General features: G+C 38.6%; 1 protein-coding gene across 4 annotated transcripts in view; it reads right to left on the bottom strand.

Annotated features, from left to right (window-relative positions):
- EXOC4 (exocyst complex component 4) overlaps positions 1-24220 on the bottom strand; it is a 731914-nt gene that overhangs the window by 669816 nt on the left and 37878 nt on the right. For all 4 annotated transcript variants that reach the window (XM_032401540.1, XM_032401541.1, XM_032401542.1 and 1 more), the window contains exons 4-5: positions 11725-11909; positions 3731-3840 (exon numbers count right to left, since the gene is read on the bottom strand). In XM_032401540.1, coding sequence (XP_032257431.1) covers positions 3731-3840; positions 11725-11909 — 295 coding nt within the window. The remainder of the gene's footprint in view (positions 1-3730; positions 3841-11724; positions 11910-24220) is intronic.

Below are 24220 nucleotides of genomic sequence, written 5' to 3' on the forward strand. Positions count from 1 at the left end.
TTCTGTAAACTGCCCATCATTTGTCCAGTTCTTTAAGATGCCATTTCTTTTCCTCACTAATGTGTAGGAAAGCTAAATGGATGCTAATCATTTTTCTCTTAATGGGTTTCTTGCTTCTGCCAACCTGTGCCTTGATTTTAAATTTTGTAATTAAATATTTTTTAATTGGATGGTGCATACACATCTATAGTTCTGTACTTTTATAACTTAAGTATTTAACAGACTGAAATGGGATAGATATAAAAATAATCATCATGATAATGACAATAGTACCTGCCATAACTACCTCATAGGACTGCTGCCATCAGTTGAATGATGGAACATGTCTTGCAAACCATAACATGTAAACTAGAATAGAAAATCTCACAGAAAAGTCACTCACACCTCTACCTGTAAAGAAGACATTTGAAAAATGACTCATTTGCAAACAATCAAAATGCTTATTTAATTAATAATAATCTGAACGTCCTCAGGAATCACCTCCAACCTAAATTTATGGCACCCTAATGAGAGATCTGTTCTATCTGGGGATTCCCTATTTGAACTTTCTCTATAAAAATGTCACTTCTAATGGATTACACCCTCCATCCTACTATTTCACAAGATGAGAGGGGAGTTTTAAAAGCCTATGTTAAATTCCTGCTGAAAATGACTATTACTTTCAAGGCTGACTTGCAGGGCACTTCACAAAAACACTCTTAGGACTTACTGTTCATTAAGAATAAGAAAATATCTGCCCTTTATTTATAGAGTATTTCATCAGCCTCACTTTTATACGTACTTAGTGACATTTTATGCAGTTCTCTACATAATTTACATCTTCCTCATTTACACAACCCCCTTTAATAATGTGACCCAGATTAATATAGTTCTTAAGACTGGAACTGCAATGATTTAAAAAGACTTCACACATAATTTCAAGAAAGTCAAAATTTTATATATTGGCTCCTCAAGATAACTCAAGTCAGAAAATAGGCACTGCAGAATATGGTAAGCAGAATGACGGTCCCCAAAAGATATCCATGTTCTAATCCCCAGACTCTGTGAATATGTCACATGTCAAAGGAGACTTCACAGATGTGATAAGGTTAAGAACCTTAAACTGGCAGAGTATCCTGAATTACCCAGGTGGAATCAATCTAATCACATGAGTCCTTAAAAGAGGAAGGAGGCGGCAGAAGGGTGGGTCAGAGAGATGTGACCGGAAGGATGTGACACACTGTCGCTGGTTTTGAAGACAGAGGAAGAGGGCAACAATCTGGAAAAGTAGCAGCCCCTAGGAGCTGTGAAAGGCAAGGAAATGAACTCTCCTGTAGAGCCTCCAGAAGGAACACGGCCATGCCAACACCTTGATTTTAGCCCAATCAGACCCATACTGGACTTCTACCCTACAAAACTGTAAGATGATAAATTTACATTGTCACAATTTGTTGTGGCAACAAGAGAAAACTAATAACCCAGAGCATATCTAGCTTTTTTGCAGGAAAAAAAAAAAAAACTGGTTAGAAGAGTGCATTCTGGAACCCAGCTCCTTACTTGAAATGACAGCTCTACTCCTTGTCAGCTGTGTCAACTTAAACCAATTATTAACCCCCCTAGGCCCCGGCTTTCTCATCTGTAAAATGGAGCTATTAGAATAGTACCTACCTACAAAGATTGTTAAAGGACTGAGCTAATTCATGCGAAGCACTTAAAATACTGTTTTACATATGGTAGGCACAAAACACACCTTACCTACTGCATTTCAATCGGTAATATTTCAACCATCTCTTTCGGTCACCCACAGAAAAATCACGAGATCAACAGCCTTAAACAGTCAAAGAAATAAGCCCTTCTAAAAAGAAAGGTTTGTAGCTTATGTACAAGCAGTCCCCACGATGGTCCCACCTCTACTCAACTATCACACGGCTCTTCAAGAGTCATCCCCAATAATGAAGGAACAGACTGCCGAAGGCAAAGTGTCACCGTGAACTCCACGAAGTGAGAAATGCTAACTACAGGGCCTGACAGAAGTGCCCATCAAAGAGTAAGTTGTCTTATTAAAAATAATAGATGTAGCAAAATTAGTTTCTACTGAAATTTGCCATAATTGGCATTTTTTCAACTTACTTGGCATTTACACAGTGCTTTTCATTTGCAAAACGCCTGCCCTATCATTTCTTCATAAACAATTAAAATTTTTATTTCACTTGGCCATTGACTCGGCAACATTTACTTAAATTGCTATAACGAAGGTAAGCAATGATGGCTCATGCTATAAAATCACGAAGATATAACAATTGATAATTTCTCCTGGAGGAAGAGGTGAATTACAAAGTATAAATATAAATGGTGTTTCATACTTCCACACTCTACAACAGCTCGAAGAAGTGTCAAAACTCAAAGAATCACAACACTACGTCAGCAAGAAGGAGAAAGCAAACTTTTTAGCTCCAGGAAGAGGCTTGAGTACAAACCTTGTAAAGTGTCCTAATAAACATAAGTGTTCTGAGTATTTTGTTTTTGTGGGGTTTTTTGAATCATTAAATAGACTAACAATAAAATCTATTACAAAATAATTTCTACACTTTTCCTATAGTAAAAGCAATAAACCTCAAGATTCCAAGCCTAAGTAACCCTTAAACTTAATTAAATGATATTATAAAATAATTAAATATGCCTCAGCAGCAACAATATATAGTGAGGCTCTCAAAAGAAACACTTTCAACTAGGTACACAAAATGTATTGATTGGCTCCAAATTATTTTTCTACCTTTCCACTTTTTCATTATTTCAAGCTCTACAGGACTATAGAACTAGAAAAGAACTGTAAGAACTAATTTATACCTGCGAAGCCAACGATAATCAACATTACTCATTCCTTAAAAGGTACTGAGGACTTTAGCTGTGACACAAAGGCACCTATGGGACCTCTCAGGAAAAACATCCCATCGCCTTCTCCTCAACCCAGCGCTGCAAAAGTTGAAGGCTCTTTGCAGAGGCCCAGAGACAATCTGAGCCAAGTTCAGCTGAACCCTCTGACAGCCAGTCTGAGCCATTCCTGAAGAAATCCCCTAAATCTGCGTTCAGATTCAAAGCATACCCTCCCTCTCCAACTTTAAATATAGGCCAAAATGGCTCTTATTCAACAGAACAGTATGTAGCCCAAGAAGAAACATGGCTAGTTTGTGGATATAACCTCAAAGTACATTGTATGTGTGCATGCGCACACCCACATGCGGGCACATGTGTAAGTGGGGAAGGCGCTGGAAGATACAAGGTATCCGTGTAGAGGACACAGGATCTAGAGCACACACTCAGAAGCTCTCAAGCACCAGACAGAGCATGTAACATGTACCGCAGCTACAGAAACAAGAGAGGTTATTGGGGGGGGGGGGGGGGGAGGACCGGGGGGGGGTGCGGGGGGGGGGGGGGGGGAGACTCTCTGCATCAAAAAGCATTCAAATTCAACTTCAGAAAAACCAACAGTTCTGATCAAATAAAGCGTAACTACATCTGGATTCAGGAGGCAGGCCAGATTCAGCTGCCAGTTTAAAAGCTGATAATGCAACAGGCCCAACCAGTCATCTTCTATCTTACTCCCTCTGAGGGTGGCACAGAGCTCATCAGAGGCTCCAAGGCACTAACCTCAGGACCTCCCAGCCCTGACCCCCCAGATTTCCCCAGGTCTTTGCTGAGGAACTACAACATTATGAAAAGAAGGTGAGTGGCTAAAGAATTAAATACTTACCACTTGAGCTTCCAGGAGTAGAAAACTGAGAGGTATCAAGGAATTTTCGAGGAGTTGGAAGGTTTGTAACATCAATCAGAGGAACAGGAGAAGCATCTTTTATAAGGGAGCTGAAAGGGAAAGGTAGGTAGTTACCACTTTCTCCAAAACCAGCTGAAGTCCCACTACCTGCCCATCCCTTATCACTTTGGCTTTGGCATGAGCCCTTTGTACACTGTGATTGCAAGTGTTTTCCAAGTATATTTCCAGTGGTGACTGTACAGAGAGGGGTACAAAGATGTAGCCTAAGGGTTCCAAGTTTTCAAATTTTTATCTTTATTTCAATGCTAGCTGGGTCTAAAAACATCACTGTAAATAAATCCTGGATCATCCGGAAGACTACCTTGCCACCAAATTATGCCACGCAATTTCAGTACCCTCCTCTGTTCCTATGTTAAAATTAATTTATCAGCAAAGAAAGATCAAATGTCACCATATCATGATAACTGAAAGAAGGTTTAAGTAGTTAAGCCTTGTTTAGCTTGTGTTTTTCAAGCTGGAGTTTTTGATATAGTCTGGGAGTTCACTACATTTAGTTTTCTTTAAAAGAGGTTCATAAATTTCACCAAGTTGAGAATCATGACAATAAAAGATGACTTAAGGAACTCAAACAGGTTAATTCAGTATTTGATTACCCATTTCACCTTTTCCATAAAGGTATCTCATCTTAATGATTAACTTTATCATCTCCAGAATAAACACATTAATTTTAAATGGCACAAAGACTATATAAAAAAACAATTAAATTTTCAAGTTAATTCGCATTTATAGCCATCTGTTAAGTGAAAGAAGTAGGCAATTCCAAGGCAAGTCACACTTATGCTCTACTCTCAAGAAACTGAATCATCTACGGGGTGCCTGGCTGGCTCAGTCGGAAGAGCATGGGACTCTTGATCTTGGGGCCAAAAGTTCGAGCCTCATGTCAGGTATAGAGATTACTAAAAAAAAATAAACTTAGAAAAGGAAGAAAGAAACAAACAAAATCATCTAATCACATTGCGTCTAAAACAGAAAAGCTTCTCTAAGTTCCAAGGGTAGACTGGTCAAAGCCATAGTTCTCACCTCTTCCCAGTCCCACCACCAGCATTAGCAGCAGTGGCTGACCACAGATGCAATTCTCACAGTGGGTTATAAAGGGAGGGCAGGCACAGTGGGGGAAGCGGGGACAAGACTACACCTTAAGGAAAGATTTCTCCAAATGGGAAAGACGTGTGCACTGTGAACATCTGCATCCACACATCCCACAGCGACATACCCCATCTCCCTCCCACCACTCCTTTTGGATCCACAGTGCTAGGTACGTGTGTATTTTTAACCTAATAAACGTATGCATGTTCTTTCAGAAAACTGAAAAAGAAACTTAGGTGAAAGGCAAAATCATCAATTAAGGTTTTTTTTTTTTACATGAAGCAGAGTTTATTTGCATATCGAATGTTTACATTTAGAAAATTTCAAAATGCCAGAAAACAATCCTTTTAGCCTCATTCCTTCCTAAGTCTGCCTTCTGGACCAGTCTTTCCTTCTTCTGCTCTCCACTTCAGCCATCGTTGAACCCAAAAACCTTTCCAGCCCAGCTTCCACTGCGAACCGGGACTGAACTTCTAGCCACGGATGATTTGCTCCCTTTGCCTTTGGAAACATTAGGTTTGTGGCAGCCTCTGGATAACATATGTCGGTGCTTGCTGTGAACTGGATGCTTTTCTCAGTGTTGGCAAAATTGAGGTTTATTTTTATCAAGTACCAATAACATGTGAGCTACTGTCCCAGGCCTTGAGGATAACGGACAGTTACTAAGGTCCCCCTTCTCACTCACTACAGGGAAGAAGGAATCACGACTCAAACAAGTCTGCAGCATCGAAGTGTCTGGCACAGCGCTCGTGCCGAGGACCCAAGCATGACTGCGATACGAGCGGAACCAAACAGCCTATTTCCAACTGCTGGAATCACTTGCAGACTCATGCGAAACCTCAAGTATAAGATATAAAAGTAACAAAAATAACACTTACCTGGAATTAAACTGACAGAGTTCCCATAATTCTTTTCTTCCAATATAAGGCTGTTTAGTTCCTATTTACCCATAAACTATCTTAAGAAACAGAGCATTCAAATCCACTGATTTGTCACAATAGTTTGTCTATTGATTTGTCTATAAATCAATAAGATCACAGATTTATCCAGTCATCTTTTGCATATTGACTACTGCTCTCATCTCCGGTTTTCCCTCAACTCCCTCACCTCATCCTCTGACCTGCATGTTAGTCACAACTGCAAAACTGGCTCCATACACCTCTCTAGCCCAGATTCACAAACCCAAAGAGACAGAGGATAATCATGGACGTTTACAGCGCTGCTACTCACTATTAAGAAAAAGTTCAGGGGACGGCGGTGGGGGGATGGGTCAGCCCGGTGATGGGTACTAAGGCGGGCACGTTCTGCACGGAGCACTGGGTGTTATACGCAAACAATGAATCGTGGATCACTCCATCAAAAACTAAAAAGGTTTGGGTTTTGTGGGGGGGGTTTTAAGAAGGGTTAGAAGTACTAACAGCTTATTAAACATCTGCTTTTTAATTAGAACTTTTTAATTTTTGTGATTAACATAACATAATAAAAAATTATAAAACAAAAAAAAACAGTTCATTTCCATTCTAAATGATAGAGAAAATATAGAGTATGTTTCATAAATATTTCCATAACAAAAATGGAGAAGTTATTTTTAAAGCACTGATAGACGAAGGTATCAATTAACAGGGAAGTTCAGGTGTATATAGGTGCAATTCAGTGTGCCATGCTTACAAATGAAGTCATACAGTGAGTACGTATTTGTGTGCAGTGATATGTGTATTTCTGTGAGTATAATACACACTTCTATAAACACAGATGTGCACAAGCTTCACTTTAGATTGAAACCTACAATTATTTTCTCAATTTTAACCTAAAAGTATGTTTCAGTTAAATACGGGGTGATAAATGTCTTGCCATTTTAACTTTGAAAAACATAACCTACTGACTTTATTACCAGAGCCAGAAGGGCCCTTACACTCCATCAATAAACTTTTAGAAAGTCAATTTACTGCAAGACTATTTTCATAGACTCATCTCTCTAAAATTTTCCCCTGGGCTTCAATTTTCTCCTTTGTGAACACTAACCCAAAGGCAAGTAACTCTGGAAATGACTTTTAGTGTTTCTGTTGTTCTGTTATGAAAGGAATTAGTCTCAAGAGTTCAAGAGAAAGTAGGCACACCCACTCACTTAGTTACGACAGACATGAAGCTCAACAGAAAAGTAGGTGCTCTTACAGAATACTGCATTTAAATAGTGTGTGCGTCCGTTTCCATTTCTGAAGAAATAAAGTTGAGCACGTATGAGTACCTCCAAAGGGTTCTGAATATCTCTGAGGAAGTATTTTTGAAAGCAAAAAATAAAATCAAAATTAGACTGTTCTTATCAAGTTTGTAATTAATTTGAACGCACTGAACTGCTTTATTTTGAAAGAAACATTGGTACAAAGTATTGTTTTTTTAAAATATCTATGATTACAAATTTTTATTTTAAATCCATTTAGTCATTCATAGCTAAGTTGTAAAAGACAGCTGTGACGTACATAAAATACTTCCCGGCATAAGACAGTCCCCCCAAAATTACTAATTGCTTACTGCGATTGAATGTGGTTTGCTATTTACTAACCACAGGGTGGCAGACAGGAAAACTGTAAAGCAAATTATACCAAAAACAACCCCTACCACCATAACCCTAAGGACTTTTTGGCCATTAACCATCCATCTAGTAAAGATCTACCTCTATGCGTTTGACTTCAATAGCCACGAAAGGTTTGGGTTTTGTGGGGGGGTTTTTAAGAAGGGTTAGAAGTACTAACAGCTTATTAAACATCTGCTTTTTAATTAGAACTCATTTCTGTTCCTTCACTTCATATGTCCAAACATAACATAATAAAATAAAATTTAAAATAATAATAATAACATGTCCAAAATTGACAGGGGCAGCTCCCTTGGCTGATTTTATTGTGAAACTAAACCTTGCAGAGGTGAGGTGAACTTTAAGTTGTAAATCTAGTAATGAACAGACTCACCTCCATAACCCCCACAGCTGGCACAGTACCTGGCAAAGAGCAAATGTTCATAGAAGTTTGTTAAATCAAACTGAGCTGAGAAACAGCTGTCAAAGATAATATGCCCTTACTAAGAAAATTTAACTGAATAATGAAACAGGAATGGCTGGCAAAGTAATTCTCTATAGTTCTAAGATCAGCCTGAACATACAGAAAGAAAAATGAATGATTCAGAGGGTCTAAAAGTCAAAAACAGTCATGGTCTCAAATGACAGATCAAGAGTGAAGACATGTAATACAAAATAAAGTGAAACTAAAATCTAGGCAAAGAGGAAAAAAGAAGAGAAAAAGAACTGAAAGATGAAAAGAAAACAGACACAAAAAGAAAAAACTTTAGAAGACAAAATAGGGAACAAATAACACAACAGGGTCAGGGACGATCTTTATGCCCCCGCCCCCAGACAAATACGGACACCAAAATCCACGCGGCTGAAACTTTCTCCTTCATGAGCAAAAGAGCATCCAAGGAAACAAGGTCAAATCAAGTATTAACCCAGGATGCATGAAGTAAAAGGATGAACTTAAAATAACTTTTTATTGATTTTATCAACTTATAAAGGTATTGTAGGTTTTTAAAAAATATTAAGAAAATAAAAATAATCTACTAATATAATTATAATGTAGTGCCTTTCAAAACATTTGACAGAAAAGAGTCTGTCTATCCATCCCTGCCCCCCTACACATACACATACATACAAAAATGTACGCACTTTCTTTTTCAACACTATTTGGATCATCCTATATAGAATTTTAAATCCTAGGTTTTCATTTCAGTAGTAAGCATTTTGCCATTTCATTAAAAATAATCTTCAGGATGGCTCAGTCGGTTAAGCGTCCGACTCTTGGTTTCAACTCAGGTTGTGATCTCAGGGTTGTGAGATTGAGCTCTCCGTCTGGCTCCATGCTTAGTGGGGGATCTGCCTAGAATTTCTCTCGCCCTCTCCCTCTGCCTCTCCCATCCCCCCTCTCTCTAAAATAAATAAATCTTTTTAAAAAATAAAAATGATATTCAAAAGCATCATCAATAATTGTACTACTATTAAAGTAACAATATATGCTCATGATGAATACATTCACAGTCCTAAGTCCTTCTTTCCTATTTCCCACCCACCATTTCCATTTCTCATAGGTAATTCCTTTTATCAGTGTCAGCACTATCCTTCCAGGAATTTTCTATAAACACACAAACATTTATGCCTACATATAAAGGATACATTTTTAAATACATATCCTCTCAATTCTTACACAAGTAGGTTCATCCTGTATATACTGTTTTTCAAGTGGCTTTTTTTGGACCCAAGAATATATATTAGAAATCTTTCCCTATTGGGCGCCTGGGTGGCTCAGATGGCTAAGCATCTGCCTTCAGCTCAGGTCATGATCCCAGGGTCCTGGGATCAAGTCCCTCCATCGAGTCCCTGCTGAGCAGGGAGCCCGCTTCTCCCTCTGCCCTCCCCTGTCTCTTATGAATAAATAAATAAAATCTTTAAAAAAAAAAAAAAAAAAAAAAGGCAATATTTCCCTATCAGCACAAAGAGATCTTTCTCTTCCTTTAAGAATTACATACCACGGATATGCCATAATTCATTTAACTGTACGCCTCTTGATAAACATCTAAGTTGTGTATTTTTGTTGTTTTATCAACAATGAATATCCTGTTACATATATTTTTATGATACAGTACTATATTTGTAGGATATGGGCCTACAAAGCCTCTTCTACACACATTCTCTTAATTTTTTCTAATGCTAGTTAAGTTTTATCATGTTATTTTTAAACTGAATTAGTATTTTTTGCATATAGTAACAGGTAAGCATCTAAATTTACTTTCTTTAGCCAAATGTCTCAACACCAATTTCTAAATAGCCTTCATTCCCTCTACTTACTTGGATTATTGTTTAAAATTACTGAAGTCCCATATATCCTGCATATGTTTCTAAATTCTGTTTTGCTATAGCAATCTGATTTTCTATTGCATACCTGTACTGTTTCGATTAGTTTTAAAATAGTATTTTAATATTAGATAAGAAAGGCCTTATTATTTTTCTCCAATATTTTTAAATAATTCTTATTCATTTATTCTTCTATGTGAACTACAGATCTGACAATTTCAAAAAACCCAACTGGGCTATAACTGGGACTGATCTCTTTAAGAACATGGAAGGTCTCTCCTCATTTATTTAGGTCTTGTTTCATATCCTCCAAATACCATTTTTATTATTTTTTCCATGTAGCCATGTAACTCTCTCTTATTATATCTACTAGTTGTCTGTTTCTACTTCAAAAATATCTGTTCTTGGGGCGCCTGGGTCACTCAGTCAGTTAAACGTCTGCCTTTGGCTCAGGTCATGATCTCAGGTCCTGGGATCGAGCCCCACATCGGGCTCCCTGCTCACCAGGGGGTCTGCTTCTCCCTCTGCCTCTGCCCCTCCCCTCACTCATGCTGTGCCTCTCTCTCAAACAAATAAATAAAATCTTAAAAAAAAAAAATCTATTCTTTTTATGTATGTGCCTTCATGTGATTTTTTGTTTTCTCCCACAGTAGAAATTTGTTGGGTGTTTGTGTATTTATTTTTGGATACCAACAACTGGAACAGTCTTTGTACTTGGAAAGACCCTCCATTGCCTGGGTCAAAGCAAAAAAGAGGGCCTAACTTCCTACTATAAAAGTTGAAGGAGGCCAGACATGTCTCAGGCTCAACAAACTGGATGCTTCCACCAAGGACTCTGAATCTTGAGGGGATAAGGACAGATGCAGGGACATTTAGAGATCACTGAAAAATCCAGCAACTGCAGGCATGGTGACAGTAGGGCATTGGCCCCCACCTAACACTACCCTCCACTAAGGAACTAACATTCTATCCAGATCCAGTGTTGAAGTTAAGTCTCAGATACATAGCCCAATTTGTGTGCCCGGCAGAAGATTTTCTAGTGCCCATATGCAGAAAAGAGAGAGAAATTTCTCTGTCAGGGTCTTGGACTGAATTGAAGCATCATGCACAGAGTTGGCAATTTCTGTCTGAACAGGATAGGACTTCAAAGACTTCATTCCCAGCATGCACTGCTTCCAGGGCTCCTCTTGTCCGTAGCTAGATGAAAAAGTATGAGCACATGCATTTTGGCAGATACTGCTAAAACTACCCTCTGAAAAGATCTTATGGCTATTTTAAAGGCATGTTGGAAAGACTAGGACACGCACAGCTATCTGATACATGTCAATAATGTTAGTATTCTACTGCCTTAACAGTCTTAAGATCTAGTCTTACTCCCTACCAGGTCTAGACTAACCTAATGAATTTCCTGAGTCCACACCCAGGCCCTTAAGTAGAGGCCTATGCTACGATCAGCCCAGGGATAAAAGTGTTTTCTCTGAAGCGCTCCTGAACTATTCCAGAATGAACATTGTCTAAAGCTGAACACAACCCTAAGGAACAAAGAATCTTTTAACTTCAGTTCAGACACTTATATTTCTTCATTATGCTGACTGTACTATACAACTTAAGGATCTTTTTCTCTTCCTTCTGAGGTATGCCAGAGTATCTCTGATCCAGTATAAAGGCCCACAGTAGATGTTTCTTATCTTTACATAAAAGGATCATAATAAATGTGCAACGAAGGAATGAAGAAACTTTGGATGTCAGCCTTTCAGAACATGGAGCATTTGCTATTATAAAACCGTCTTATAGTTTCAGGAACAGTATGTTAAAAAGTAAAAAAAAAAAGCAAGAAGTAAATAAATGGCAACAGTATTTTGGGAAACAAATAATATTCCTTAAAATTCTCCACTGCCACAAGACACTGTAGCTAAGAGCCTCTTTAACTAACCTCACTCTCCCTTTCTCCTTGTTACGCTGCACAACTCGGCTTGTGGATTTGATGTAGAGGTGCCGATGCAGTTCATCTATGAGCACCAAGTGGAGGTTCATCTTCTTACTGTGAAGCTCCAACCTAAGGTCACTCAGTCCTTCCACCTGGAGCAGGGGGCCCTCCAAGGACTCGACTGCTGACACCTGAAAAGGAGAAAAAAAAAAAAAAAGATTAAGTAGGACAACTACATAACCGAGCAATATTAGAAATAGGAGACTACTTTTATTTGAGACCTTCTTTTATGAGACTTTGTGACTTTAAATAGGAGAGTTTATTTTATAAAAACATATGACCTTATTTTTAAAAGATATGGTCAAAAGAGAGTTTATGAGAACCTTACCAACGTACATCAGACTTTGAAGAGTATAATGTGGATAGGCCTAGTTCTGCCTTTGAAGGGTCTAACATCTAAAGAGAAATAATGCTGAAGAAAACAATCTTGATAAACATGAAGGCATCTAAAGCACCGTAAAGCTGTACATATTATTTATTCCCCCATACACTGCTTATTAACAGATACAAGTCAAATGACCTTCCCAATTAAACTGTATCATTCATATTCTCACAAGAAGTCCACATACTAATGATTTAAATCAGCTTTTAATCAAATTTAGCTTTTTAAGACTAAGACAAAATAAAAGCACACTACATAAATTTTTAAATAATTCTCATGGTGACCATGAGTCAGAGCTCGGTTAGCCTAAGTCTACCTGCATGTCTACATATAGTTAGATATGCATCTCTCTCGCTCTTTCTTATATACGCATACACAGAGGGAAATGCATGTTTTACATAAATGCTGTAAGGAGAAAATAGCAGCCTTCACCTCTCCTTGGCCTGATCCAGTTCGACAGAAGAAATGGGATATGAATGGTGAACAGGAGATAAACTATGGAGAGGGAAATACTCCTGGTGTAAAGTGCAATTCGGGAGATTTTAAGACAAAAAAGATTGGATGAATAAAAATGGTGTAGGAATGCCTGCAACAAATGAAGATGAAGAATTCAGCGAGCCTGGGACAACTCACTTTGAAAGCAATAACCAACAAGGAAAAAAAAATTATGTATTACATGATCCCATTTATCCATGTATGTAAAGATTCTATTTGTCTTTCTGTAAAGATATATATATATTTTTTAAAGTAGGCTCCACACTCAGTGTGGAGCCCAACATGGGGCTTGAACTCACATTCCTGAGATCAATACCTGAGCTGAGATCAAGAGATGGATGCCTAACTGAGTCACCCAGGCACCCCAAGACCTATTTTTTTTTTTTTTTTAAAGAAAATAACAATGAGAAGAGTATACTCTAGGTACTATTCCTTAGGAGAAAAATAAAAGCAAGAGAGAAACACAAAGAATGTAATAGTAATAGCCCTGGTAGTAGTAGTAGTTATAAACAGAAAAGAGGACCAGCTGAACTCAGAGGGAAAAGAGCCCTACCAAGCTCCCCAAAGGGATTCCTGTGCTATGACCATTCCCTACTTAGGTTATACTTGTAAATATTCCTAAAAGGTACAAATAAAGGCAATAACAAATAATACTTCAGGGTAAAAACAATAAATGTAATTAGTGATATAAATATGCTCCTAAAAAGTACGGCATGTATATAAAAGCAATAAATAATAAAAGCCACAAAACATACCAACAATCCAGAGGGCTGACCACAGACCCACACCAGTATCCAAGGTCATCTGGGAGCACGTGGACAGTGAATACAGAAAGCCTGCAGCTGCCAAATACAAACTGGCCTTGGACAAGGAGGAAAATGCAATGGCTTACCCACAAACACATCACCTGTTCTGTGATGTGCTATGATCAAATGTCAGTAGCAAATAAGTTTCTTTAAGTTAACCAAGAAAGAATCAAGGCATGAAAAAGTGACAAGCCCTAGGCCAGCTCTGCCCCCTGCAGCCTGCCGGTTCATTTTCATGCTGACTTGCAACTGCCCGTGGGACAAGAGCCCCTGGGCCTCACGCGAGCTGCCAATGATTCCAAATGGAAAAGCAGCCGCACAAAATGACCACTGTGTCCCCAAGGAGGAAAAACAACAACAAATTCATTTACACTTATGCTCTAAAATGGATTTTAACTCAGGTCTCTAACAGAGAAAAGAGGATGCATTAACCTTTAGTGACATCAAGATCCAGAAAATGAAAAATAATTTGGTAAAGCCACTGGCCCATCATGTAGCCTTCTCCCTTAAGGTAATTAAATCCAGCTGAGATATTTAAGCTTAAAAACCACCCACTGCACATCCACACTCAATTTGTTTGTAGGAATTTGCATGAAGATTTTTAACCCAAACAGTTCATGTTCCAAATACAAAATTATAGGATAATATCAACTTTCAAAGCCACTTAATTTTTTTTTTTTTTTAAATATAGGTAAAGCACTTACCACAGTGCCTGGCACATTCTGAGTGCTCACTGAAATTAGATTTTTAACAGAATCTGTGGATTTTGATAAAATCTCTGGATTTTATCCACATTATTCTGTGGATAAAGAAACCTCACAAGATGTTATTACTAACATTGCTAACGCTACATTTCCAGTAAAGTGTTGTTTGTTCATAGAACCATTATAACCATTTAGATGACAAACTTTCTGAATATGTTTTCTGGACCCAAAATAGAAGTACAATTAATATATATAATCAAGATGAGTCTTAGAATTTCAAAGACTTGAAGAATTTACCACAGAGAAGACAGCATAGTCTTCTTTTTATATGAAAATACGGTGCTCTAATTTTCTGGCCTTCACTTATTAAAAGCTATAATTATGAAAGCTAGGCAAGGTCATTGTCCTCCCCTCCTCTAATCTTACTAAGTGGTACTAAAACTGATTTTAAGAAAATAGTTGTCAGAAGACGACATACAAATGGCTAACAGACACATGAGAAGATGCTCAACATCCCTCAACGTCAGGGAAATATAAATCAAAACCACAATGAGATACCACCTCACACCAGTCAGAATAGCTAAAATTAACAAGTCAGGAAACGACAGATGTTGGTGAGGATGCAGAGAAAGGGGAACCCTCTTACACTGTTGGTGGGAATGCAAATTGGTGCAGCCACTCTGGAAAACAGTTTGGAGGTTCCTCAAAAAGTTAAAAATAGAACTACCCTAAGACCTAGCAATTGCTACTACTAGGTATTTATCCAAAGGATACAAAAAGAGTGATCCAAAGGGGCACGTGCACCCCAATGTTTATAGCAGCAATGTCCACAACTGCCAAAAAATGGAAAGAGCCCAGATGTCCACCAACAGATGAATGGATAAAGAAGATGTGGTGCATATATACAATGGAATATTACTCAGCCATCAAAAGAATGAAATATTGCCATTTGCAACGACGTGGATGAAACGAGAGAGTATTATGCTAAGCGAAGTAAGTCAGAGAAAGACAAATACCATATGATTTCACTCATATGTGGAATTTAAGAAACAAAACAGATGAAGATAGGAGAAGGGAAGGAAAAATAAAGGAATATAAAAACAGGGAGGCAAACCGAAGAGACTCTTCACTAGAGGGAACAAACTAAGGTCGCTGGAGGGGAAGTGGGTGGGGGGATGGGGTAACTGGGTGATGGACACTGGGGAGGACACTTGATGTGATGAGCACTGGGTGTTTTATGCAACTGATGAATCACTAAATTCTACCCCTGAAACTAATAATACACTTTGTTAACTAAATTGAATTTAAATAAAAAAAATTTTTTTTAAAAAAGTGGTAGCAACACGCTACAACATGGGTAGAACTTGAAAACATTCAGCTAAGTGAAATAAGCCAGACACAAAAGGACAAATACTGTATGATTCCACTTATATCATGTACCTAGAGTAGGCAAATTCATAGAGACAGAAAGTAGAATAGTGGTTTCTGGAAGCTGTGGGGAGGGAGGAAAAGGGGAGTTATTGTTTAACGGGTACACAGTTGCAGTTTGGGACGATGAAAAAGTTCAGAGATGGAAGGTAGTGATGGCTGCACAATGTAAATGTTCTTAATGCCACTGCACTGTACATATCAAAGTGTTTAAAATGGGGCTCCTGGCCGGCTTAGTCAGTGGAGCATGCAACTGGATCTCGGGTTTCTAAGTTCAAGCCCCACATGCGGCATAGAGATTACTTAAAGTCTTAAAAAAAAATCATTAAATATCCACCTACATTTAGATATACATAACTACTGGTAAAAATACAACTAAAGAGTTGTGTTTTTTTAATGTGGTCATTTTATGAATCATTTCACTGTTTCCTAAATTTAATGTCTACAGAGCACTTTTTAAATACCACTGATGAAACATTAACAAGAATTCAAGAGATGCAGTTGGATTAGACAGCAACAAAATGGTCTAAAATGGTCTCACAGGTGAGTTGCTATAAGAAATTATTAAAACTGGGTTTTTAAGTGTGACATGTAACATCAAATATATATTATTACAGAACAAGACATACCAGATAAAAAATCAAATAGATAACATGCAATACAGCAGTTCATTGGTAAGTGCTATCTACACCTCTATCACAGATGGAATAACACACATTCATACCCCGAATGATCTCTAGTATGACCCAGAATTCTCAGATAGGCCACACCATCTCTTAAAGGTAGATTAATACATAATGAGCCAATTAAATGATCTGGAAGTTTTCTCACACATATTTTCAAAAATAAAATGATGGGGTTGGGGGAGATACTACAAGCAGGGAATGTTTTCTTACAACTCCTATTACCACCTAATCAAACATTAGTATTCTACTCACCACAGCCGGAAACCGCTTAGATAACAGAACTCCGTTCTAGACTTGAAAAACATGTCCTTTAGGATTATGAAAATAAGCTAGCATTTACAAAATGTTTTAATACATGATACTGAACAGGACAGCATGTTTTGCTACTAGAAACCTATCCACTGGAAGAAAACGGAAATCCCTAAAAATGTTTCCATAACTAAGTATGTGAAAGGTACGGTTAAAATGCACATGATCAGGAATTACCTGGTATTGCAAAAAAGTTTACGTTAAGCTGAGAGCTAAGTTTACAACAAAGGCCATCTTTGTGATTACGAACTATAGAAGCCTTAAATTTTCTTTCCCAAATGTCTATTTTTTCACTTTCATTCTAGTTTAAAGTACGAAATTATTGTTTCATAGTTAGATGTTTGTCTTCTGCTAATCTCACTCAAGTTGAAGAGGTAAAAAGATCTAGTTTTGTGCTTTAACATGAACTAATAGAAATGTTTTGGAGGAACACCAAAGTTGGCCATTCTCGACAGCTGTTTCATTGAAGAGATACTAGAAAAGAAACTACTGATCTTTTATTATTATTATTATTATTTTCGTTGGGGGAGGGGAGAGACACAACGGTAACTGACATTAGTAACCGTTTCTAACTAAACCATCTGCTAGCTAAGGAAAATGCTTATTTTGGCAATCACGTTCCCCTAAAGAAAGCAAATGTGTTGCCACTGTTGAGTCCAAAATAAGTATTTCCTTCAGGACTCCAATAATTACATGGTTCCAAAATGTTTTATCACTTTTCAATAGATCTGTATGTCTCCCTTAAGGAACTGTTTTTCTAGGGAGACAACATAACCATTCTGAAAATGTTGCCTTGGCTCAACTTACAGATGCAGTAACAGTAAAAAGATATGAAATTAGGCTATTCCAGAGAACGGATACCTTCTCCCTTCCTATACTTAGGTAAGTAAGTAAATTTTTGCAACAGTCTCAACTAAGAATACCAGAAACCTTTGGCTATGAACAAAAGAAGCGGGCCTTGGAATCTGACATTGACTTAGTGCCCAGGCCAGTAGGCAGCTGCCACCCGGGCCCCGAACTGCTAGAAGACAAACTCTGGTGGCTCCACAAGACAGCCTCCACCCAAAAGTCTCCACATTCAGGCTCAGGGAGTCCTAGACGGACACACGAAGTCTCCTTCTGATTGCAGAATGAGCCATACCCACCTTTACACAAGCACTGAAGATGTTTATCACCAAGAATCCCAGATCAATCACTTACCAAACATTTCCATTTTGCTACACCCCATTGCCCAAGCAGAAATTTGGCTCTCTATCAGACAGGAATTTTTAAAAAACCAAAAACCAAAAAAACCAACAATAACTAAACGCAGCTTTAAACCCTTGCCAAAACAAAAACACAGTATCTTTCATATATTAGTTTGGAATTTGAACCGTAGGAAACTGTTTTTACAAGTCAAAAATGACCCAGTATTGGCTGTTTCATAGGGTTTATTCTGTTAGTTTTAGGAGATCTTGCTTTGATGCATCTAGGACATCACAGGGCTGTTTGTGGAGCACTGTGGCCTTTAGAATAGAACCCTATGTATTCAGTCGCATCACAGAAGCTAGGAAAAATGTGTGTGTGTGTGTGTGTGTGTACGCGCGCACACACACACACACACACACACACACACATACATATGACATAAAACCACAAACATGTGACCCCAAAGGATTTTGTTGAACAAAATCCTCTTAAATATAAACTGAAAGCAACCTCCACTCGACCTGTGTTTGTAACAGGACACCAGCCACCACAGGGGACATATGCAGAGGATGGCTTAGACTCCTCTTCATACAAAAAGGTTGGGGGAAATGGGAGGAGAGGGACATTAGAAGGCAGAGTGTGGGGCATACAAAGCAGAATGAGGGAATCCATTCAAGGCCCAGGACTATAGTGGAGGTTTAGAGGAGTCTTAGGGGATTTACGAGAAAAACAGAATCCCTGATCCCAGCTTTCCTGGAGATTTGGCTCCCTATGGTTCTGTTTTGCCATTGACTGCAGGCCTCCAGGCTACTGACAGCTTGGAACTTAGGACAGACTTCCCAAGAAAGCTGCAGCACAGGGCAAGGCCAAGAGCCTGGAGCAAGAACACTTTTTTCCACCCTAACTCCTCAGCCTGCAGCCAATCCACAGTGATCAAATCAGGCAATCAAAAATGCCCATTCTTACAGTCAGTTTGCTAACAGAATATTGATCAGCCCCATTCAGGTGCCCTTGCTCCCTCTGGAAACCCAATACCTATAATGCAGACTCAGCATGCTCTCACCATTAAAAACAGGATGCTGTCTACTGCCATTCCCTTTCATTACTGCCAGGGTTATTACATGTTTTTATTTAATAAACCTTCATCAGTTCAAATGAAGGGCTGTTATTAGTTGTGCTAACAACCAAATGATAATGCTCCAGAGAGGTATCAGTGCTTGTTGGTGCATTAGCAAAGAGAGGAGAAGGGCTGAGGTCAAGCATGTGTCAATGTAAATGAGGCAATATTAGGTAGAAAAGGCTTAATGCAATAGACTGCCGGGGAGCTAATGGAATTTACAGGATAAAGCAAATGAGATGAAGTTATTGATAAGTGAATAAACGGAGGGGGGCCTGCAAGATACAGCGCTGTCAAAGAAAAGCCCTTTCTTTCACTTGTGAATTTCTTCTTTAAAGTATCTTCAAATCTATCTTGGAAAACAAAACCCATGAGAGATCCAACGTGACTGCAGGTTTCACCACAGAGCTCAACCCACCACTGCTGTGAGACACGGGCTTGTTCTAAAAGCGTACCATTTGACTAAGCTATTCTTAAGTCTTCTTTGGGCCTTCCACCTCTTTTGGTTTTTGTTTTTTCCTCAACATCGGGACACTCCACCACAAATAATTCCCATAACTTAAGCAAAACTCTTTGTTTTTATCCTCTTGTAAAGTAGGGGTGGCAGGTCTTGTAAGATATTCCATCAGTCCAAGCCTCACAGAAGGACAGTATCTGAAAAATGAAATACTGTATTTTCTATTGTAAGAGACCTTAAAAGGCTGTTAGGACTGGGATCCCACCCTAATCTCACAGGTTTAAAAAAAAAAAAAGGCCCAGAAATGTATGTTTCTTAACCTTTGTTTTTCTTCCAAATTGTAAAAATACGTGATCAAGAAAACTTGAAAACCACAAAATCACAAAGGAAAAAGATGGTCCACATTCTCACTAATCAGGTAAAATATATTTTAACCTGATTCCAACTGTTTTTCCACACAAAGTTTTAAAAAGTATTATTATTTTTAAATATGCGTTTTCCATTTGGCCATATATTGGAAACATCTGCCCATTACCCAACATATTTTTAGCATTCATACCCATAAACTGAATATTCCACAAATGACTTAAACCGTTTCCCCATACTAAGTAATTGCTATTCTTTTATTTTCACATATCTTCCTGTGATAAAAAAAATGTATACAAGGATAATTATCACATAATTAAAATTCTTAACTCTTTCCTTAACACTCTAGAAGTAGAATTCCAAGTCCAAAATAATGCACATATTTAGGGCTTCTAATACATAATGCCAAATTAAGAGCCTTATTTGTTCGAAATGGACTTATAACGGATCAGTTCACAATTACTTCCTGATGAAATTAAACTATACCTAACACCTTAAGAGACAGTTAGGAATTTTAATTGCTTATGGAAAAGATCACACACACAAAAATCCTTCACTGTTCCTAATCTTATGGTCCCTCCAATTCTCAATTCCCATCAGTGCTCCATAAAGACAGCATTAAATCCTAGGTTTCTATTCCAAAATACAAGAGAAGAGACCACTAAGGAAAGATATCCTCATTTGACAAGTGTCCCAAAGTCACTTCCTGTCATCTTATTTGTTATTCTGGGGCAAGAAACAGTTACAGAGTTGGCAAAGGTCTCTGAAAGTCACTGCAGGCTCACACTTAAATCAAGACAATTTTGCCCACCCTCCAAGACCCCCAAATCCATTAGAAGTGCTCAGCACTTACACAGCTCTTTACTAACATCAACTATTAAAATCCTACAAAGGAATGTGAGAGGAATATGGCTTTTTGCATTTTCAGAGCTAGGAACAAGTCATTGGTACTGGGATGAATCGAAGAGAAGCCAGACTCCAACAAGCTCCTCCTATCTCGTCAAGCCAAGCAAAAGCTACCGATCCGCCTTCTCAGATCATAGTCAAGTTGACATAGAGCGCTCCCATCAACAACATGCGTCATCACCTGCACCAATTTATACATATATAGGGTCCCCATCTAGCCACAGATTGACCAATGAGAAACCTGTTCAAGCGAGTCCATATGTGAGGCTGAAACCCAGCATATGACAGAGGAGGTCAGCAAAGGACTTGTGTATTATTCTTGCCTGAGTTTATTCCTCCTACAGACTAAAGTGTATAAACGTGTGTGCACACACAGGTAATCTGATTAAAACAACATGTATGCATTAGTGATGGTAGCTCCAGGAGAGAAAGGCTGCGCAGTATAAACAAGTCCCAGATGACTGCTTTTTCTCTTACCTGGCACTGTGTGGTAGTAATGATGCTACTTACACTTTTTTAAATTTGTATATTGCCTTACGTTTTACAAAGCACTGTACCCTTACAAAACTTCATTTTTATTCTCACAGCCATTCTATAACCTAGACAGGGTATGTGTATATCGACTCTACAGAAGAGAACACGACAAAACAGGGAGAGAAAGTGATTTGTCTAAGTTCACAGAACTGGTGAGATGTTGAGTCAGGGTTGGAATTAAGAACGTCTAGCTTCTAAATCCATTTTGTTTGCACTATACCACAATGTACCTAGCCACCACTTGTCAATAAGTCAATTTGTGCCCCAATTTCAACCCATGAAATCCCGGCGATGTCAGATAAGAAACCACAGTAAGAATGCAGGAATTAGAGCACCAATGGGGAGCCCTAAAGAGTTCAAGTCAGCCCAAACCTGGACAGCATCTGATTTAACCATTTAACAATGCTCCTCTTGACCAAATCATCAGGCTGTAATTCCAGAGTAAGAGCCACATACTCGTCAGCTCTATCCAAAGTCCACAAGAGGATGGCAACAAAGCAACTTCAAACTACAACATCTGTCCATCACAGTATCAACCACCCTGTGATGTCTGTCATATGCAAATAAGTGGTTTCTAACTCCTTAGAGCTGGTGTTACATGAAGTCGAGGACAATTAGTTTTACTCTGTTGCACAGCACAGATAGGCTATACCCTAAATCTACGGCTCCAAATTTATCTGTACGTTGGAATCACCTGGAGAATGTCAAATTACTGAAGCTAGTGTCCACCACCACAGATTTCAATGTCATCAGTGTAGGGTATGACCTGGGCTTTAGAATTCTTGAAGGAGTCCCTAATGCACAGTTTGGGAATCACTGTCCTACAGCCAAGCGAGCCAACTGAAAACTGCTGAACCTTATGAGGTTTAGTGCAATCTAACAGAATTTCTATGTGCTTTAAAATAAAACAGGCAAAGAAGAGCAGATAAAACAGCAAACTAAAAGGGAAGGAAAGTTAATACAATAACCTGGTGCCTATCAGTGTGGCTTTTAGAAACCCTAGCCTTCAAAAACAAATATTAAAAAAAAAAAGGGCATTGAGCACCAACAAAAGTAGTTTACAAGCCCTGTACTTTTACTCTCCAGGAGTAAAATGAAGCTGCCACACTAAGGCAGCTCATTTAATTTTAGACAAACACCAAGGTTTCTCGTTTAATAAATTTGTTTTCAGCTCTTCCTAAACCTCTTTGAAAAGATTGGGTGTTTGAGGGAATGAAGGGGTCTCAAGTACAGTTCGAAGCAGCTACAGCTGACCACCTTATTTAAACAGCCAACCATACTACCCCACCCCGTCCCCAATATTCCTGGTCCCCATTTCTTGTCATGCTCATCCTGATACAAGACACTACTTGTTCATCTGTCTCTCCTTATTAGCATGTAAGCTCCTTCAAGGTTAAGGCCACATTCATGTATGTATACCAACAACACAAGTGATCAACAATGGCACCATCCCATTCTTTGTAAGTCTATCAAAACATGTGCCCAATTCTTCCCTGTTATTAGTATAGAATATTGGCATTGGTCTTTCAAATCAATATACTACACCAGAAACAGATGCGCTTAATGGTGGCTATTTCATTATTGATCACGGATATATTTTTTACCATGTGTAGAGAAATCTATATGGAATATTGAAACATTTTTGCAGTCACTTACCACTTTCAGGTTAAGTCCAATAAGTTCACTAGAATGTTCCAGCTCTCGATATTTATAGAGCTTTCACCTCAATACCATTCCCACGGTCATAATGAGAAAAAACAGTCCTGTGAGATCTTAGAAACTCTCAGACCAGATGAAAGGATGTGCACTTTGGCCCCCTTTTTCTTTCTTGTACATTAATCATTTGATAGTGGATGCATGATCACCCCTTCCCTGCCCACAGTCTGAGGAAAGAATTCATCTATTTGCTAATGACACAGTTTTAATGGCAGCAAAAGGAACAATCTCACTGTTCCACTGGTCCTGCCACTTAAGCACTGACAGAAAGAATAGCTTAACATCAACTACTTTATAACACTAAAATCAACATTATTGATAAGCACCCTCCAATAGTGAACTGGCTTATATCCAATTACAATACTAGCAGAAAAATACATTTAGTTACCTAAGAGTAGATTTTGCAACAAACTGATCCTAGGCAGTTTACTGACGAATTGCATCGCTTATAATTAGACGGTAGGCACCCTATGAACATATACTTAAAGTAGGCCAAAAAGGTGATGGGCACAGAATCTGAAATTTGTCCATGTCAAATCCCAAATATATGGCAAAGAACTTTGGGGTCCTGATCACCTTTCGGTGCATGTGTTAGATCAGACTAGACTTGTTTTTGGAGAAAAATCTTATCTCTTCCTGCAGGAACTCTTTTGTATAAAGTGTGGGGTAAGGCTGCCTGGGTGGCTCAGTCGGTTAAGTGTCTGCCTTTGGCTCGGGTCGTGATCCCAGGGTCTTGGGATCGAGCCCCACATCGGGCTCCTTGCTCCACGGGAAGCCTGCTTCTCCCTCTGCCACTCCCCCTGCTTGTGTTCCCTCTCTCACTGTGTCTCTGTCAAATAAATAAATAAAATCTTTAAAAATAAAATAAAATAAAGTGTGGGGTAGTCTTTCATTCAGATAGATGTCCATTTGAGGGAAGAAGGAATCAATAATGCTTAACCTAGCCAGCCCTACTTCAACTCTATCAGCTCAAAGCAAGGCCACCTCTGACCAGTTTTTGAAATTATAACATGGCAGCGATCACCATGCCCTTCTTAGAGTATCAGTTAATCAATTCATTATAAACATTTCTAAGCACTTACTGTGTATACTGTGCGGACTTTACATAAATAGCTTAGTATCTCATTTAATCCCTTCAACAATGCTTGGGAGTACCTGTAATTCTCAACTCCAACTTTCAGCAAAGTCAAATTGAACCATTAGCCCCAAGTCATTCAGCTAGTAAAAGTCAAAGCCAGATTCAAGCACAGGTCCGTCTGACCCACGCTAAGACCCATGCTGACATTCACAACCTTGATTGTTATCCAACAAATGCAAAGGATCTTGTGAGCTGAAAATACTACAAATG

This window comes from Phoca vitulina, unplaced genomic scaffold (assembly GCF_004348235.1).
Source record: "Phoca vitulina isolate PV1807 unplaced genomic scaffold, GSC_HSeal_1.0 scaffold4, whole genome shotgun sequence".
NCBI lineage: Eukaryota > Metazoa > Chordata > Mammalia > Carnivora > Phocidae > Phoca > Phoca vitulina.